We start from the raw sequence: 20,133 nt of genomic DNA, 5'->3' as shown, positions 1-20,133 counted from the left end.
CGGGCTCCTCAGCTCACTGCATGTATTCTCTATTAGAACTTTTCCACTGCAGTTCCGGGATCTGTTTGTGTTAACACCACAGCTGGTTATTGTTCTGGCATCCCCAGCATCACTTTGCTCCTTGTTTGCTGTATATACTGCTGTACATGATTGCAATGCCAATGGTGTTTAAGATACTGCTGTTATGTAACACTACTGACAGAGTATATATTTTGTATGTCTCAGCCTGTGTAACATTGTTTGTATATGAGATTTTTCACTTTTTGATATATATTTAATACAAAGATTTTTTGCAACTCAATTTTGGTGTGCGGGTCATAATATATTTTTAGGCTATGGTAACATCTGCCACAACCATGAAACCCATCGAGCACCTAGGGGAGATGTGTATTCACATCTCTCCTCCTTGTTTGCGATCAACAGTAACACTGGGGGGACAACATTACAGCCCAACCCCTGTGCCACCTGCAGCACAGCCCCACATACCTACATCCAGCCTCCCTAATGTTTATGTGACAACAGGTGACACTAAAAACTAACAAGTCTGGGAGGTGTTACATCCAGCATAACTATCTGAATTACCAATTACTGGTACATAACTCCAACTCAAGGGGTGTCAATATTACTAGTAGCAGGGGGTATATGTCCCAGTATATGTAGGCAGCGGTATATGTCCCAGTATATGTAGCCAGGGGGATATGTCCCAGTATATGTAGGCAGGGTTATATGTCCCAGTATATGTAGCCAGGGGGATATGTCCCAGTATATGTAGGCAGGGGTATATGTCCCAGTATATGTAGGCAGATGTATATGACCCAGTATATGTAGGCAGGGGTATATGTCCCAGTATATGTAGCCAGGGGGATATGTCCCAGTATATGGAGACAGGGGTATATGTGCCCAGTATATGTAAGCAGGTGTATATGTCCCCAGTATATGTAGGCAGGTGTATATGTCCCAGTATAAGTAGGCAGGGGGTATATGTGCCCAGTATATGTAGCCAGGGGTATATGTCCCCAGTATATGTAGGCAGGGGTATATATGCCCAGTATATGTAGGCAGGGGTATATGTGCCCAGTATATGTAGGCAGGGGTATATGTCCCCAGAAAAAGTGGCCATGTGTGCCCCAGCAGGAGGGGAGCAGCGCAGAGAAGAGGAGGAGCTATGGGCACTCACCTTAGGGGGCTCTCCCTCCCTCTCTCGCTGTCCCCTCCGGAGTCCGGAATGAAGTGTGCAGCGGCTGGCAGCGGGCGGAACTTACCTCCTCTCGTCGCACGCGCCGGATGGATTAGCCGCTACTCTGGCCTGATCCAGACCAGAGTTCGGCACCAGAACTTCCGGCGCAGGAGCGAGACGAGGTAAGTTCCGCCCGCTGCCCAGCCGCTGCACAGCACACTTCATTCCGGAGGGGACAGCGAGGGAGAGAGAGCCCCCTAAGGTGAGGGAAGGGGGGGAGACGTCCGCCTTTCCCCACTGTGCCCATAGCTCTCTCTCTTCTCTGCTTCCCTCCTTCTGGCTGCACGGGCACGCGGCCAGGGGGGGGGGGGCAGCGGGCGGCCAGGCTCGGGCAGATGTCCGGTTTTGCCGTATGTGCGGACGCCCATGCAAACAAGTGTGAACCCACAAAATAGGAAGAACAGATAACTCAGAGGAGTGCACAATCTAATCCTTATCATAGTCATATGTGCATCGTAGTCTAGGGCCAATTTAGGGGGGAGCCAATTAACTTATCTGTATGTTTTTGGGATGTGGGAGGAAAATCATGCAGACACGTGGAGAACATACAAACTCCAGTTAGTGCACTGGCTGGAATTTGAACCTGGGACCCATCGCTGCAAGGAGAGAGCGCTATCCACTACGTCACCCTGCTGCCCCGTTGTTAGAAAATACCGGAAGATGGTGAGTAATTTTAAGACCCCAATTTTGCTGATAAGTAAAACCTCTAAAGATTTGAAGCCTACATGGATAGCTGTACAACTTTTGGTAAGCACAGCTATGCAAAGGATTTTTTTTTTTTAGTTTGAAGTGCATTTTAAAAAGATTATATTCCTGTATTACTGAACTTATTAGACATTCCATTCGTATCACGTAAAGCAACTATGACATAATATATATAACATCCAGCAGTGGATTATTGACATTGGATGTTTAATCTGAACATTTTGCTATCTAGGATACATAATTTGGCGTGTCTATTATTATCACAAGGGAAGCCACAGATACATACCATAATTTAATTGCTCGTGAATCATGTAATTATTTGGTTAGGTGTGTAAACTGCGGCTGATGAATTCAACCATGTTATACAGAAATGCAGTGAATTATCAGTGATTTACATTATCTGCACTACAGATTTTATATATTTGCTTGCTTGACTGCTTCTTATTCAGGATATAAAAAAAACTACCCAGTGGCATCATGTTCATATAACAATGTCATTGATGATCTACCATTACTACTGATATTCAGATCTACTGATGGCGTGACAAAGGAGGAGCATTTTCAAAATCGCCCTGAAAGCGCTTGTGCAATGATTCTCGACGAGAGAGTTCATATCTGAGCAGTTCATTTGCGATCCGCTTAGAAAAGCGGTGCTTGGGCCATTTTTGAGGCGATTTGCCTCAATGGAAGGTATAGCAAAAATGCAAAATGATCACAAATTCGCTTTGGAAAGCGATTGCGTGAACAAAAAAATGTTTTTTATTTATTTTACCGGATTTATTTCCGGATCAAAAGACAGAAGTGCTCTGCAAAAGCGCTTACAAAAACACCCACAAAAACGAGCAAATGCATAGAAAATCGCCAGAAAACGCTTTAAAAAACCCGGAAACCCCCACCACAGATGGGCACAGGAGCCGAACGCAATGTGAACAAGGCCTCAGTGGGGAAAAACATGCATTTGACCAGTGCTCGCCAATGTGTCAGGAGGCATTAGAGTTCACTGTACACACAATAGGTTCTTGGCAGAGGGGGGTCGTTATCAGCCCACACGGTGAAGCTTAAAGAGGAGCTGTTAGGTATAGGGTCTCAGAGAAAATAAACACATATATCAGTAGCTAAACATTGGCTGTACTTACATTACATATGCATTTCACTGTCCACGTTTGGATTTCACAGAATCTTTATATAGTATTTGCAGAGAATGATGCTCCTGACAGCTCATGGCAGGTTCCATGTTTGTCTGTCTCCTATGAAGCCAAATGTGTCGTCATGTCCTGCCTGCTTCCTGATGATTAGACTCACACAAAAGATCGGTAATGTAAAACACTACTGTGCAGTGAATATTGATTAGCCATGTGGCTAGGAACAATAGCGGACTCCTGCAGTGTACTCTGCCAGGAGTTTTTTCAGTGCTGTGGGCTGCTGCTTTTGTAACATGAGCCCTGTAACTTATCACTAGCAGCCGAGGGGAGGGCCCCAGAATGCTTTGCTGTATGGTATGTGGCTCTCGGCTTCTTAAGAGCTTGGGTCTAACATCCTTGCTGATAAGCACACATCAAAACGAAGAGAGATTTTTAACTTAAGTATTGCCTTTTTGGCTTCCTTCTAAACTGTTTAACACAGGAGTAGAGGTTTAAATTAGCTTTTGCAGCCTGACAGTTACTCTTTAATCTAGCATGTGTGTAGCTTTAGGCAAAAGTAGACGGCCACCACTGAGCTGAAACCTGTCACCTCAGCATATGGGCTCTTGTACCTTCTCCTGGACCTCAGGCACTTTCCAAATGAGTAATAGGTAGAGTTTGAGGCAGGCTGGCGGGAGTTCCTATGCAGTCAGCCCAGCTAAAGCATCGTACACATGTATCAGGCATGTCAGCAGACAAGGATCAGAACTTGATCCCTTGGGTGAAAGTGCGGAACCAAGGCTGAGAAGACATACAGCTAGCAATTAGGCTAGTTACACATTTCGTTGGTGAGTGTGTGGCTGGGAGGGGGGGGGGGGGGGCTGATGGGGTGTCAAAGGAGGAGCATCATGGAATGGACAGAGTGAGGCCTTGTTCACATTATAGGCGTTTTTTTGTAAAATTGTAAGCAGTGTAACCGGGTACCAGCAATAACAGGATCCCAAATTACATGGGAGAACAATTACTTAGGTTACCAGCAAGGGAATAGTTTTCATCGTGGGCAGGAAAATTGAGAAAGCAGAGTAAGCTTTCTTTTGGCTTTACCCTGTACCCAAAGTCCCTGCACTGTTTTTATATGTACTCACATGCAGTGCCTTTCAAACTGTACAGCATCATGATGCACTTTGTGTGAGTAGCAACATGGGCTTTCTTTCAGAAAGATTGCGTCACTACTCACCATGAAACACAAGTGTTGAAAACAATAACGGAACATAGAATAAACAGGCTTAAAAGGACTACTCCACTTCAGTACAAAAATGTATAAGATATGCATCATCACTATAGAATTGATTTTGTATGTGAATGCCACTCAATATTTTTCTTTGAACTTCAATTTTCAAATTTTATAGTTGTTTCAGTAAACCTGTAGGAGACCATAGCAACAGTATATAGTTTGGCTTAAAAGACTGTTTTTCCTCACTGTTGCTAAAGTCTGCACAAAGCAGAAAGTAAAATGTATTGCTTCCCCCCCCCCCCCCCTTCCCTTAGGGAACATAGATCTCGCACGTCTGTATTCTAGAAAGCGGTCAAAACATGTAGCAATAATTACCTTCTTCGGAAAAGGTGGCAGCTGTGTAAAGCTCTGTTATCTACTTAGAAGCATATACAGTTTTAAATGAAAGATAGATGGTGACTGACGGTGTCCTATGATTTATACACTGGTCATTTGATTGCGCATTGCATGCTCTCTTTATGCATAAGATGGCTTGATTGGTTTGTTTAAATCTCCCATGAAAGACCCTACATGGCTTACGAGTTGATGTTTATTTTTTCCGTTGGGGATCTATAAGCTATATATGCGATTTAGCTCTAGAGGAGCGAATCAGCTCTGCAGCAAGTTCTGGACTGGAATTTTTTTTACATTCTGCTGGTTTCTATATGACCTCAGATTCTTGGAGTATAAGTCACCTGGATATTGTTATGGGGGCCCACTTTGCTTCTTTTATGGTTAACCTGTTTTTTCTCCCTGATTTTTTTTTTTTTTTTTGAAAGCTATAGTGATGTAAATCTCTTCCCTGTTACACAAATGTACTATATATCTTGCTACTTGTGTCCTTTGAGCTTAATGTCTACATCACATATACATTATAGCAATGTTATTGACATTATGTTGGGAGTTGCATGCCCTTTTTTCCTTTACTTGGGGGACATCCCTGATGTGCTTTGGTTTTCATGTGGAATATGTGAGCGGGGACAAATGTATCATGTTTAGATCCTATTAGCTATACGGGGGTCCTGATTCACACAGTGCATTTTATGGAGTGGGGTGTGTGGGTGGTGGCGGTGCATGGGCTCCCTGGCTTTTGGATTATGGAGGCAAGTGGTCTACACCTAGTCTATTTTTATGTGCTAGTGTTATCACTTCCGCAGCTAATATGCATTCTTTGTTATTTCTGTCTTTGTCCACTTGCCTTCATGTAGATTTGGGGTCCTTGTCCCTGCCGCCTCCCTCGGACCTTTCTTTTCCTTGTTTATTTTTAAGGGTGCTTCCTATTGTTGGGCCCTATGGTTTTCAAGCTAGACATGGCCTTGCTCAGTCGCATGGAACTGCACTCATTGAGTATGGGAACCGCACTGGGTAATGACCATATTGTGCATCGTGGCTGGGGTGCTTCTAGCATACCTTTAGCGTGGGTGATGCAGATAATCCAAAAAATGACGAAATGGCCCGTGTCTCTGGATTCATATTACACCTTTCAAATTATGTACTCCAAGTTTCATTCAAACTCCTAGACTTGCACCCTAACCATTCATTACTTACATTCCCTTCCTTTCAATACATTCTCTCTCTCCCAATCTCCGCCCAACCAGCCATGTATCCAATCCCATCAAATCCGACAACATCAGAGACACCCGATCCCCCCTATATCCGTCCCGGGGCCACGGCAAAAAACACAAAACAAAAAAAAAACAAAAACTACACAGAGGGCCAGCCAGGTCAACCGAGAACTACCCTACCATCCCATATTTTTTTATTCTTTCCTCTCTCATTATATTTTTCCCTTGCCTTTTCCCACAATTCTCTAGCTATCCGAAAGTTTTTATATGGCTCATCCTCCAATTCTCCCTCCTCCCCTGATTCTGTCAGTAGCAGATGTGATGATAAATTCATCCATTCTTTTTTTAAGGGTTTGTTTGTGGATTTCCAGTTCCTTACTATGATAGTTTTTACTGCTAGTGAAAGAATATATAGTAAAAGTTCCACTGTCTTGTTTTTCCCTTTTTGACTAAGTCTGAAAATTGCTACCATGGTATTTACATCACCATCTGAGACAATATTTTTTTTTTATAAATAGCTCTATTTCTGCCCAAAAAGATCGTGTTATTGGGCAGTGCCATAACATGTGTGATAGGTTCCCCATCTCAGCGTCACATTTCCAACAGTGGCTGTTTTCTTTTAATTTTTTTTTATATAGTTTCTCAGGAGTAAAGTACCATCTGTAGTAGCTGAATGCTAGTGTTTTTAGGTAACCAGATGTATGAGATAATCTTATCCCATTGAAGATCTAATTTCTCTCCAAGCTACTTTTCCCATTTTTCACAGTAACAAATTGTACTGTATTCATACCCTATTGACCCCAGATGGTCATATAAGCAGGATAGCATATTCTCAGGGACCGCTTTCTCTAAAAAAGTCTAATTTATTCAATTTGTCTCTTATCGATCCAGCTTTTTTTTTTAGTCTTGCAAGAAAGTTTTGTATTTGTAGCTTTCCAAAATTAGTGGCTGGCATTATTCCTTGTACTATGTCAATTATTCTCGTGTCTTCTTCTAGTTTATTCTTTTTTAACCAGCCTGGTTCTCTTGCCTTTAAATCGGTGGGATTTAAAGAAAGCAATTGCAGCGCGCAAGCCTAAGAATGTGACTGAACTGGAGGCTTTTGCCCATGAAGAATGGGCTAAGATACCCGTAGATCGCTGCAAGACACTTGTGTCAAGCTATGCTTCACGTTTAAAAGCTGTTATAACTGGAAAAGGATGTTGTACTAAGTACTAAGAATGAATGTCACTTGGGGGTTGAATAAAACTGATAATGTGAGCACAGAAAAGACATTTGTGGTTATTTCATTATAAATGATATGTTATATTTGTCTGACTTACAAGTGCCTCTTTGATTTAATTGTAAACAAGATGACTGAGGTTCTCAATCGGATTTAAGTCTGGTGACTGCGATGGGCACTCCAAAATGTTCCAGCCTTTAATCTGCAACCATGTTCTAGTGGACTTGGAGGTATGCTTGGGATCATTGTCCTGTTCAAAGGTCCAACGTCTCCCAAGCCTCAGGTTTGTGACGGACTGCATCACATTTTCATCTAATATCTCCTGGTACTAAAGAGAATTCATGGTACCTTGCAAAGGCTGAAGCTTCCCTGTACCTGCAGAAGCAAAACAGCCCCAAAGCATGATTGACCCCCCGCCATGCTTCACAGTAGGCAAGGTGTTCTTTTCTTTATAGGCCTTGTTCTTCCTCCTCCAAATATAGCGTTGATCCATGGGCCCAAACAGTTCTAATTTTGTTTTATAAGCCCACAGAACACTATCCCAAAACTTTTGTGGTTTGTCTACATGACTTTTGGCATACTGCAGTCGACTCTTATTATTCTTTAGAGACAGCAAGGGGTGCTCCTGAGAGTTCTGGAATGGAGGCCTTCATTACGCAGTGTGCGCCTTATTGTCTAAGCTGAAACTTCAGTACCCGCATCTGACAAACCTTTTTTCAGTTCCTCAGCAGTTATACGGGGACTTTTCTCCACTTTGCGCTTCAAGTAGCCCACAGCAGTCGAAGTCAGTATCTTCTTTCTGCCACAACCAGGTAACGTTTCAACAGTGCCCTTTGCCTTGAATTTGCGAATGACGCTTCCTATGGTGTCTCTTGGTATGTTTAACATATTTGCAATATTCTTATAGCCATTGCCCTTCCTGTGAAGAGAAATCACCTCTTCTCTTGCCTTCCTGGACCATTCTCTTTACTTTTCCATGTTTGTAAACACACTAGTAAATGTCTAGAAGGAGCTGAGTATCACAGTCATTTTAAATCTGCCTAATTTGTGCTTATGCTTGATTGTTGCTCGTAAACATCCACAGGTGTTTTCAATACCTGATCGAAAACACTTGAATGAACCTCTGTTCTTAAGAGTGGTAGTCTTTAAGAGGTTGAATAATTGTGTCAATGAAGAAATCACAAAAAAATTTTTAATACTGTATTACAAAAACAATTGATGTCAGTTGCATTTGGTTTTTGTAAGATTTCATTCTTAACACAATTACAAATGTATACTAAATGCCCTAAAACCCTTTACAGCATTGGGGGTTGAATAATTTTGAACACAACTGTATACAACATCCAGAGTGCCCAAAGCTATCAGTGATCAGATTATATTTATTTTGTGCACACTAGAAAGCAAGCTCTTTATTGGATGTTGACATCCAAAGCAGGTTATCTCGGAGTGCGGCACTGAGACTGGGTGCCCCGTAGCAGCAATGTAATGCTGCCTGGGGCGCATAGCGGTACTTCGGGGCTTTGGCTGTTGCCAGACCCCGAGTTGCGACAACACGGAGGGGGAATAGTATTTAACACCACAGGGGAGTTTTGCAGCAGCCATTCGGCTTGGCCCGTGCCGAACTGCCCGGCGCCGTGATAATATGTACTCGTTGGGATCACCACAAAATGCTCTTAACTGTCACAGAGCTCCTGCAACCACTGAACCTGGCATACAGCATACTACAATTGTGAGTGCTTGTAGCATAAACTGCCAACTGATGATAACTAAAAAATATGTTGACTTTTATATGTAATTGTGAAAATCCAAATCTTTAAGAAATACTGAAAGGCCTTAAGAGTGATGTCACTTCTTGTTGTGAAGTGTTAAACATTTCCCCTGTGAGAATAATCTTATGAAGGCTGTGCTTCTGTAATTTAATCTTAGACACTGGCATTCTACACAGCTGAACAAATTATGTATTGTAAAAGCATTTTCCCAGCTTTCTTCTTCTGCGGACTCCATGGCAACTTATTGCTGACAAAGATGTACTAATCCAGAATACAGTCAGGATGAAAGATGTTTTATGCATTTTAAACCCACTGAATTAGAAACAAACAAATAAATGGACTAAGTGTCATTCCCTGATGCAACTAGATGGAGAAACAGGCTCTTTTGCTTACGCGTTTCAGTGAGCACAAACACCTACGTTAAGTTCTATTTACATTTTAAAAAGAGGGAAAACCTGACAATCTATACATTATAAACATAAAACAGCGACAAATTTAAGAGAAGCTAATGCAGTAAAATAGCAGTATTGCATTAAGATAAAAACAAATTATGACGATTATTTGCCTATATTTACATAGAAAAAAGAAAAAACATGATGGTGTGAATCTAAAAAACAAAAACACACTGAAATAAAAAAAAATATAGAAGTAAACAAGCATCACCACTTCTGGGTGGTGTTGATTAAAATCTACGCCCTGTTTTGATGCTGTTATTCTCTCCAGGGCGTAGGACTGCTGTGCGTTCGACGCTCTTGTTACTCTTGCCAATCTCATCGCTGTCTCCCGCCGCAGCTCACCTGCCCTGCCGTCTCCATGAGTCTATATCAATGTGAGCAAAACTTATTGTCTTACATTGATCACACAGCCATGAGCCAATGAAAGCGGCTCCTGACCAGCTCACAGAACTCTGCCATCTCTATGAGGGTGACCTAAGGCGACGGGTGTGCGGCGTGTACGACAGTAGCAGCGATTTAGTGCGGCGATTCGTTGTAAGGAGCGGTTTTTGGTGCCAGAGGTCTCTGATCCTTAAGGGGCCAGAGACCACTGGTACTGAAGGGGTTAAAATGAACCCCAGGTGAAAATAAACTGATAAACTATTATATTTATCCTCCGAATCGCCGTGGTAAAATTTCGCATGCGGATGCGAATTTTGCATGCGGGTCTAAGCGAATTTTCATGCGAATTCGCATGAAAATTCGCATGGATGACGATGTATGCAAATTTAACCATGGCAGTGCTGGTGTGCTTTTCCATTGTTTCTATGCGAAATTTCATGCGAATTTGCATGAAAATTCACATACCCAAACCTCATGCGAATTTCCTATTAAATACATTGTATGCGATTTGCATCGCGGTATGCGATATGCGAATTCTGATGGCTCTGCCATCAGAATTTTTTCTGCACAGAAAAATGCAAAGGAATCCTGACAAGTGGAAACAGTCCCATTCACTTGTATTGCTATGCGCATTTGCATGCAAAAAACGCATGCGAATTCGCAATAGTGGAAATAGGCCCTAAGTATCATATGGTTTTCTTTTATATTTAAACATTTAAAAAGAAGTTAAAGGAGTACTGTAGAGGGTCGAGGGAAAATTAGTTGAGCTTACCCGGGGCTTGTAGTGGTTCCCTGCAGACATCCTGTGCCCGCGCAGCCATTCACCGATGCTCCGGGCCCGCCTCCGGTTCACTTCTGAAATTTCCGACTTTAAGATTGGAAAACCACTGCACCTGCGTGGCTGTGTCCTCGCCCCTGTTCACATCACCAGGAGCATACTGCGCAGGCCCAGTATGGTCTGTGCCTGTGCAGTACGCTCCTGGTGACGTCAACGAAAGCAAGGACACAGCTGTGCAGGCACAGTGGTTTTCCGACTTTAAAATCGGAAATTTCAGAAGTGAACTGGAGGCGGGGCCGGAGCATCGGTGAGTAGCTGCACAGGCACAGGATGTCTGCAGGGGACCGTTAGAAGCCCCGGGTAAGTTCAACTCATTTTCCCCCGACCCCCCTACAGTATTCCTTTAAATGTTTCACGGTCTCCAATGAGTGGCAGCCGATTAAGCGTCTCAGAGTTAGAAAAAGGTCAATAGTTCATGTACTTTATATGTCCTTGCCCTCAGAGGTTGTATTCTGCCAGGAAAACTTTTATGGCTTTTGCTTATCAGTGATGTTTACTATATTCCTGACAATGAAGCTGTCACTTCCTTGCCTATAAATTAACTATTTCAGGCAGCAAAATAAAATGAGTAAAACAGCCTGGTTATTAATAAGTTTTGCACTGTACACACACATATTGCCTCGGGTACACTTTAAAAACAGAACTACAGGGGGTGGAGCGTGCCATGGACGCGTGAAGACGTGTGGACTCAGAGCTCCCGGCCACATGTTGCCTCCTAACCGGTTTTACCCCCATAAATCGTTATCTTTTTAGCCCAACGGGGTATGGCAAGTAAGCCCAAACGACAAGGCAGACGTCGGCATACTCAGAAGACCCCGAGAGGACCTCTAGATAGCTTTTTTACCCAGCGTGTCACTCGGAGCAGCTCATGCAAGATGGCCGACACACCTGCCTCGGGCACCTCCCCAGCTAGCTTTCTGGGCGCATCAGACAAGAGATCCACATTGGAAGACATGTGGGATTACCTAAGAGGTATGCCAACCAAGGCCGATATGCTGCAACAGACTGAGCAAGTTGTACGCTCCACCAAGGAAGAAATCACTGCCCTGCGGACGGACATTGCGACTACGATGCAACGGGTCTCGGGCCTGGAGGCCATAGTGCAATCGCTACAAGCGGAGGTGACAGCCTTAAAAGCATCCCAAGATAAACAGACCCGACAGCAGAGTTATGCGCGAGCCCAGCTGGAGGACCTCCAGAATCGTAGCCGCCGCAATAACATAAGGATCCACGGACTTCCGGAAGCTACAAGACAGGAAGATCTACAACCCTCTCTACAGGCCATTTTCAATGGCCTACTTAATAGACCGGCCGACACTCTTATAAAAATGGATAGGGCGCATTGGGCGCTGCGTCCCATACCTCGCGGCGCCGATCCCCCCCCGGGATGTGATCTGCCGGATACATTACTTTCCTGTTAAGGACGCGATCATGGCTGCAGCACGTTCCGCGGGTTCGTATGACTTCGATGGGGCAACTGTTACTTTCTATCAAGATCTGGCGCCTTCCACGTTGGCTCAGCGCCGGGCCCTGAAGCCGATCATTTCGGCCCTCCAACAAGCAGGAGCCACTTATCGCTGGGGCTTCCCTTTCTACCTCTATGCAAACCTGGGTGACGCCTCATACACCTTACGACATCCCAGGGATCTCTCGGAGTTCTTCTCAACCTTGGATAATGCTCGGGTCACTGTTCCTGAATGGGACCCTGACGCCATCTTTGTGCCTAAACCACCTCGTGAAAGGCGGCGAAGAACCTCTGCCTCTTCTGCAAATGACACAGCGTCATGAACAGTACAGAGACCCTCATTTTTCCTCAGCATGAGCACCATTTGGTAAGACCCCCGGATTACAGTGATTTGTGACTCTCACCAGGGGCCTTTGGGGTTTTTTTTTTCTTATTATTTTCCCCTTTTCTCTGGATCTTTCCCCGAACAGTGACCCCCTATCACTACCCCTCTATCCCATGGACTCATCTCTATTCACCACAAGGCTTTTACACAAGACTTCTGATTTTATAACACTTATTTTGCACTATAAGTGATCGGTGCTTGGCAGTATAAGATCTATTGGGGTCACATATTTTTGCTCTCCCATAGATTCATTTCTATTTTCCTACTCATCCTGGATCTCACTCGGAGCCTCTCTCTCTCCCCTGTGACTATCCTCTTGATATAGAATTGGTGATTTTTACTCATACCCGGTCTATTATTTTTTGGAAAATGTTATGTTCTTATATGCTTAGATCTACGTCATATTTTCTTTAGGGCCTTAACCGCTATTTCTATTTCACAGGTTATGATAATTTATTAATTTAGAACGATATTATTTGTACTATCAAAGCTATATCGGTGTTTTTTGGTATTTTCACTTCTGAGAAGAAAAGGTGGAGCTGAGGGGTGGGGGTGGGAGATAGATGGGGAGGGCGAACTTTAGCTAGCTCTAATTTGAGGTGGGAGAGATATTAGATAGAAGGGGCCTGAAATTGAAGATATGTCTTCTGGGGTTATACGTTGGATGCAATGCTAATCACGGTCATAGGCGGGGTCGCCATTTTGTATATACTGTGTCCCTAATGGGATAATCTCTCTCTGATACAGTGGGCTACAACCAATATCACATCATATTTGCTTGTCAATAGCCAAAACCGGTATTATATTTGTTATTTCCTATTTTGTGGTCGGGGGCAATGGATCCCATCCGTGATGGTGGTTCGTTTCTCCTCTCCTTTCTCTCTGGCCAGTACATTGTTTTTCCTCTCTTCAATTTTGAAGGAGAGGTCTTTCCTAATGAGAGTGACATGCTGTGTGGAGATTTTTCTCTACGCAACATGGGTGATGGGATTTTTCCCTTATCTCTATGTTTTTTCTTTCCTTTTTTTTCTGTGTTCTTATATTTCCTTTCTCTCTTTTTTCTAAGCGGTCAGGGTTGGCATCGGGGGTCTGGGAAGGTCGTATATACGCAACACTAACACTACCGAATGGCATCACTTAAAATACAGACGCTTAACTTTAGGGGACTAAACATTCCAGAACAGAGATCCGCTCTGCTTTCTGAACTCCGCAGGACTAAAACACATGTAGCCTTCCTCCAGGAGACACATTTACGTGGAACTGAACACCCCAGGATAGACAATAAATATTTCCCTAACGCTTTTTTGAGCAATTCTCCAGATTCTAAGTCCAAAGGGGTCGCAATATTATTATCTAAAGATGTCCCTATCTCACAGATCCAGATTTGCAAAGACAATGAGGGCAGGTTTATTATGATAAAAGGTCAAATTAATAATCAAATGTATACGTTTGGATCATATTATGCACCAAATTCCAGAGTTTTCTGGAGCGCTTTTTAAGGGAGTTGGATTCATTTGCTGAGGGGAGTCTAGTCATAGGTGGTGATTTGAACGTGGCTTTGGATCCTGCTCTTGACACTTCCTCTGGTAGAACTGCCCTCCCACACTGATTAATTCATAAATGCAAAAACTCTCTTCGTTCCAGGCAATTGGTTGACACCTGGCGCATATTAAATCCTTCAGTTAAAGATTATACTTTCTTTTCTACCCCACATGGGATCTACTCCCGAATTGATCATATCCTTGTGTCCCATAATCTCTTATCAGTTGTCTCAGCAGCCCAAAGTAATAGTTGCCCTTTTTCAGACCACTCCTTTGTATCTGTCTCGGTTGATGTCCTTGAAAGCAGACGGGGCTCCTTCTCCTGGCGACTTAACACCTCACTCCTCAAAAATAAGGACATAGCAAACAGGGTAGGCGCTGCTATCACTAATTATTTTCAAGCTAATGATGCAGAGGAGATGTCTCCTATGACCCTATGGGCCGCCCACAAATGTGTGATTCGAGGCATTCTGATACAGGAGGGAAGTAGGTTGAAAAAGGAGAAAAATGAGGCAATTGTTAGGGCTCATGAAGAAATTCATAGGCTGGGTACACTTCATAAGGGCTCTATGTCTAGGGCAGATCTGGATGCACTTACCAATGAGCGGGAAAAACTAAAATCACTACTATACTTTAAGGCAAGATATGCTGCTTCCCGCTGTAAACGTCATTATTACGAATTCGGTAACAAATGCAGCCGCCTCCTAGCTAGAGCCTTTAGGATCCAACAGAATGCTAACTATATTCCACATATAAACGATGTCACTGCCACAAAACATCATAGATCTCCCTCTATTGCTCGGGTGTTTCGGGACTTTTATAAATCTTTATATAATCTTTCAGACCATGGCCCTAATCAGACAGGCCCCGTTACTCTACAGAATATACAGGAATACATCAGACAGTCAGGTCTCCCTAAGGTGCCCCAGGAGGCTATGGAAGAACTAGAGGATCCCATATCCCTATCAGAGCTTAAAGCTGCTATTGCTCAGACCCCTTCAGGTAAGGCTCCAGGCCCAGATGGCTTTACAATAGACTACTATAAACAATTTTTGCCTTTGCTACACCCCTTTCTCCTCAAGGCCCTTAACTCTACTGCGGACCCTGACTCTCCAACATCGTTCCCCGGGGATATGCTATTATCTCATGTCACAGTTATCCATAAATCGGGTAAGGACCCCTCTCTTTGTTCTAATTATAGGCTCATATCCTTACTTAATGTCGATTTAAAACTTTATGCTAAGATCCTAGCCAACCGTCTTTCTCCCTGGATGACCAGCCTGATTCATTTTGACCAGGTTGGTTTTATACCCACCCGTGAAGCCAGGGATAATACCCTTAGAACCTTACTGGCGGTGCACTGGGCACGATCGAAGGCCTCACCTATGATGCTCCTTTCTACAGATGCAGAGAAGGCCTTCGATCGTGTCCACTGGGATTTTATCAGAACCACCTTACAATATATAGGCCTCCCCAAAAATATGTTAGACCACATTATGGCCCTCTATGGAACCCCTTCGGCTAGGGTTAAGGTGAATGGAGAACTATCTGATCCATTCCCCATAGCAAACGGCACCCGTCAGGGTTGTCCCCTCTCCCCTTTTATCTTCGCCCTGGCCCTGGAACCCTTGTTATGCACCATCCGAGCCAACCCCGACATCAGTGGGCTTCACTTTCCGTCTGCTGAGCACAAATTGGCTGCTTATGCAGATGACCTCCTTTTCTATATAACAAATCCACATATATCGCTCCCTAACCTTATGCAAGAATTCGCTAAATACAGTGCCCTGTCTAATTTCAAAATAAATTATAGCAAATGTGAGGCATTAAATGTCAGCCTTTCTTCTAATTTACCAGCACAATTAGAGTCTAATTTTCCTTTTACCTGGTCACCCCAAGCAATTTCCTACTTGGACACTAAAATAGCTAATAATCTTGGTGACGTCTTTACCCTGAATTATGTTCCTTTGCTCTCTAAGATTAAGGCGGACTTGGGAAGATGGGAATGTAGCAAAATTCTCCTGGTTCGGCAGAACAAACATCATTAAAATGAATATCTTACCATGGTTCCTCTATATCTTCCAAGCCCTCCCAATATTTGCACCCGCCTCATACTTCAAAGAAATTAGGACGCTTTTCCAGAAATTCATCTGGAAAAACAGACCCCCCAGACTTAAGTATGCACTAACAATTTTGCCCAAAGATCAGGGAGGCATGTCGATCCCAGATCTCTTTTTATATCACGGGGCCTCATCTTTGATACGAATTATTGATTGGCATCGCCATGGTGCCCTCAAGCAATGGGTTGGTATGGAGAGTGATGTCACGGCCCTTAATCTCCAGCACCTGCCATGGTCTTCTGGGGCATTGCCTTCTACGATTAAGGCCTCTCCGTTGACTGAGAGCACTATGAAGATTTGTAAAAAAATGAATAGAACTGCCCATCTCTTTTCTCGGCCTTCACCGTTGATCCCCCTGTTAGATAACCCTGATTTTCCTCCTGGCATGTGCAAAGGGGCATATAAACATTGGAGGAACTGTCTTCCTTAAGGGATCGACTTCGATCCCCCTCCTTGGATGCCTGGTCCTATTTACAGTTCGTGCATTTTCTGTCAAGTTTAGGCAATGTGAGGTGTTTCTCTAGAGCCCTCTCTTCCTTTGAGAGACTGCGCAACGGGGAGGGCCATGTCACACATGGAATCTTGCAAATTTATTTAATGCTCCTTACTGTCTATCTCATTGCGCTCCAAGTGGGAATCTACCCTCGGCAAGACTTTTACTGACCCCCAGTGGCAAAAGATTCTAATATTGTCCCAGAAATCATCAATATCAGCGCGTATTCAAGAATCGGGTTACAAGATGCAAACACAATGGTTCCATACTCCAGATAAACTTCACAGGATGTCCCCCAACTCCAGCCCTTTGTGTTGGCCTTGTACGGCACATAAGGGGACCATGCTCCATATTTTTTGGAGCTGCCCAATTATTGTGCCTTTCTGGAATGCTGTGAAGTCTATTATTACTAAAATCACAGATGTGGAGCCATCAGATGACCCCTCCTATTACCTACTACACAACACTCCGAGAAGATTGGGCAAATACAAAAAATCTCTCTCAAAACATCTAATTAATGCCGCTAGACTTATCATCGCACGCCACTGGAAGTCAACTCAAGCTTCCCCCATTGTAGAATGGCTTAGGGAGATTCAATCCACCAAATATATGGAGGACCTCACACATTCCCTACACGACAGACTTGAACAATTTAACCGTATCTGGTCTCCATGGTGGGAGTTTGAGGAGACTGACTTGTATAAAAACGTAATGACCCCTAGTCAGGATTAATATCCTTTAATAACCTTTAGTCCACCTGACGTTGATATAGCGTCTCTCTTTCTTCACGACATGGTGTTGATCCATAAGATCTACTTTGCTGACCTCCCAGGGATGGGGAGGAGCTAGTACCTCTCCCTCCTAAAGGCCCTGGGTGCCCTGCCCGGATCGCTCCTCTCTTTCTCTTCTTTCTCCCTCTCTCTCATCTTTTCTTTTTCTTTCTCTTCTCTTGTTTCTTCCTTCTTGTCTGTTCTTTTATTTTCATAACACCCCCTCTTTTCTGTATCTCTAATTGAGTACTGATGCCTTTGCTGCCTTTTCCGAATACTTATTGGATCTCCATTTGTCAACAGCTGGAGACGGGTCCACAGGGTGTATGTTCCCTCTGGGCCCCCGCCTTCACCCTAGTTTTTGCACTATAGAGATAGGTTGAGGTCTGACCTTCCTACACATAGGTGCAGCTATGTGTATTCACGTAATTAACGGAGATAGCAATCGTTGCTTTCTCTTAATGTCTATATATATCCCTTGTTTATATGCTTTTTTGTCTTCGATACAGTACTCCACTTATAACTCCATTGTTATAGCACTGGTTTTTGAGGGACCCGCTGTGGGATCCCTATGTTAACTCTTTACTTGCACTTTATTTTGTAAACAATGTGACATCTCGATGGGTGATATTTTTATAACCGTTTCATTGTTTTTTCCTTTAAAAAATGTTAAATAAAGAATCTTAAAAAAAAAACAGAACTACAATAATTTATATTTCTATAAATGTAGGAATGCTGGTTTGTCACGAATTCACTCCTGTAAAACTACTGCTATTTATAAAGTATATTATCCATCTTATTCACTGAAAATGTTCCCACAAGTGATGTGGGCGCACTGTCACATGGCATGCCATTCAGGGTCAGCAATTCTTCAAAGGCTGCCAGCGGGGCCCGGGAGAAGCCTGGGGCTGCAGTGAGCAACACAAATGACTTCTAGGGGCTAGAAGACAACCCAGGTAAGTAAATCTAGATTTATTCACCTCGGAAGTCCTTTAAGGTTCCCTTTAAGTCATCTATCATAAGCCACACACTTCAGGTTCCCTTTAAAGGGGTTCTGTGGAGGCTTAAAAAAACCTGACATTTACCTGGGGCTTCGGTCGGCCCCATGCAGCTGTCATGTCCTGCGAGCCTACTTTCCCAGCCGCCGTTCTTGTCTAATTATTCGTCTAACAAGACTAATAATGCTCGCTCCCACTCGCGTCTAAAGGCGCTACCTGCACAGGTGCAGTAACCTCCCGATGACGCGCGCGGGAGCGAGCACGGCCACGCAGTCTGCTAAAATGAATAATTAGCACGGATCCGGCGGCGGGGAATGGATGATCGTAGGAGAACGGCACGGGACATGATAGCTACAGGGGGCCGATAGAAGCCACAGGTAAGTGTCAGGTTTTTTTTTTTTTTTTTTTTAAGGCTCCACAGAATCCCTCTAACTCACCTATTAGCAATTTTTGTATTATATGACTTTCATAGATGTTTGCAGCCTATGTTGACTAGTAAGCTGGGGTATTTATATGAGAATAGCTGGTAGACATTTTATGACTAAGAACTGATGCAAAGTTTAGAATGCATCAGCCTGTGGTTGCTGTGTAGTGCCTGTCTGATGTTACAAAAAAAAGATTTTTGTTATATGGATGGATCAGCATGCTACACACTTCTTTCTACCATCCAAACAGAGAGCATTGAGGTCAGGCTTATAAATCATTACAATTTGAGTTTACAGTTAGATTTGTAAATTCACAGCTGGCTACAAATTTATACAGAAAAAAGTAATGGTATTAAATTACAGTGACTAAGCAGTACTGATGATATTTCATGAATAGCGGTGCTATAGAATTAGCTTTATATTGTTCAACAGTTTGTATGAGAACATGCATAAAAATTAGATATCAACTATAGCTAAATATTCTGTCTGTACTGTATCCATGCATACCTTTGCAACCCACTCCAATGGAGGATTATACGATTAGTAGCTGCATGTCCCCAACTGTCTCCTGGAAAATAAAAACCTGGAAATCAGAACATATAATAAAAAAAATGCGCCAGCAAATGCAGATAGAGCCAGCCAGCCAGCCAAAACTAAAATAAAAGAAAATAGTCCTAAAGCTGGACATAGTCCTTGGCTAGAGATAGGAGAATGTGTGTGTGCTTAATCCAACCACAAAAATCTTTTGCATATATGCAATGCAATCATGTTGAAATTATGAGAAATTACAGGGATCAGCAAGGAAGATTCAAGGAAAGTTGTGAGCCATAATTTAAATGTGCCTATATATTACTAATTATTAATTATAATCTAATATTTATAGTTACCTTTAGTGTATAAAACAATCTAAATGTGTGTTTATTTCATCATTAACCTAAGAATAATATGCATGATTCCACTCCATTGATCAACATAATACTTCATCTCTGGAGCAATAAGATGAACCTTTTGACATGCTTGTGGTATGGAAAGTAAAGAACAAAAAAACATTAGACTGTCTTGCAGGTCAGCTTGGAGGATTTTTAGTCCAGGATTCCTTACATGTAATACCCAATGCAGGACATACATTCCAAAAAGGCGCTTGCAAATTTAGGTGTCACAGACCATACTCCACAAATAAAAGCACGTTTAGACAAGCTTCAGGAGTGGATGAATGATAATGGGCTAAGATTAAATGCTGACAAAACTGAGGTTTTTATCATTGGAGTCAGGGCTCAACAGCAAAGCTGCTCCAGTCTCAATCAGCACCTCTAAGGATAGGGAGTTCAGACCTAACCAGCTCAGACTTTGTACTCAGCTTGGGTGTACGA

General features: G+C 43.1%; 1 protein-coding gene across 2 annotated transcripts in view; it reads right to left on the bottom strand.

Annotated features, from left to right (window-relative positions):
* RAD51C (RAD51 paralog C) overlaps window positions 1–20,133 on the bottom strand; it is a 113,647-nt gene that overhangs the window by 25,500 nt on the left and 68,014 nt on the right. For both annotated transcript variants that reach the window (XM_068268635.1, XM_068268636.1), the window contains one exon: window positions 19,271–19,331. In XM_068268635.1, coding sequence (XP_068124736.1) covers window positions 19,271–19,331 — 61 coding nt within the window. The remainder of the gene's footprint in view (window positions 1–19,270; window positions 19,332–20,133) is intronic.

This window comes from Hyperolius riggenbachi, chromosome 2 (assembly GCF_040937935.1).
Source record: "Hyperolius riggenbachi isolate aHypRig1 chromosome 2, aHypRig1.pri, whole genome shotgun sequence".
NCBI lineage: Eukaryota > Metazoa > Chordata > Amphibia > Anura > Hyperoliidae > Hyperolius > Hyperolius riggenbachi.
This window is presented reverse-complemented; position numbering and strand designations above follow the sequence as displayed.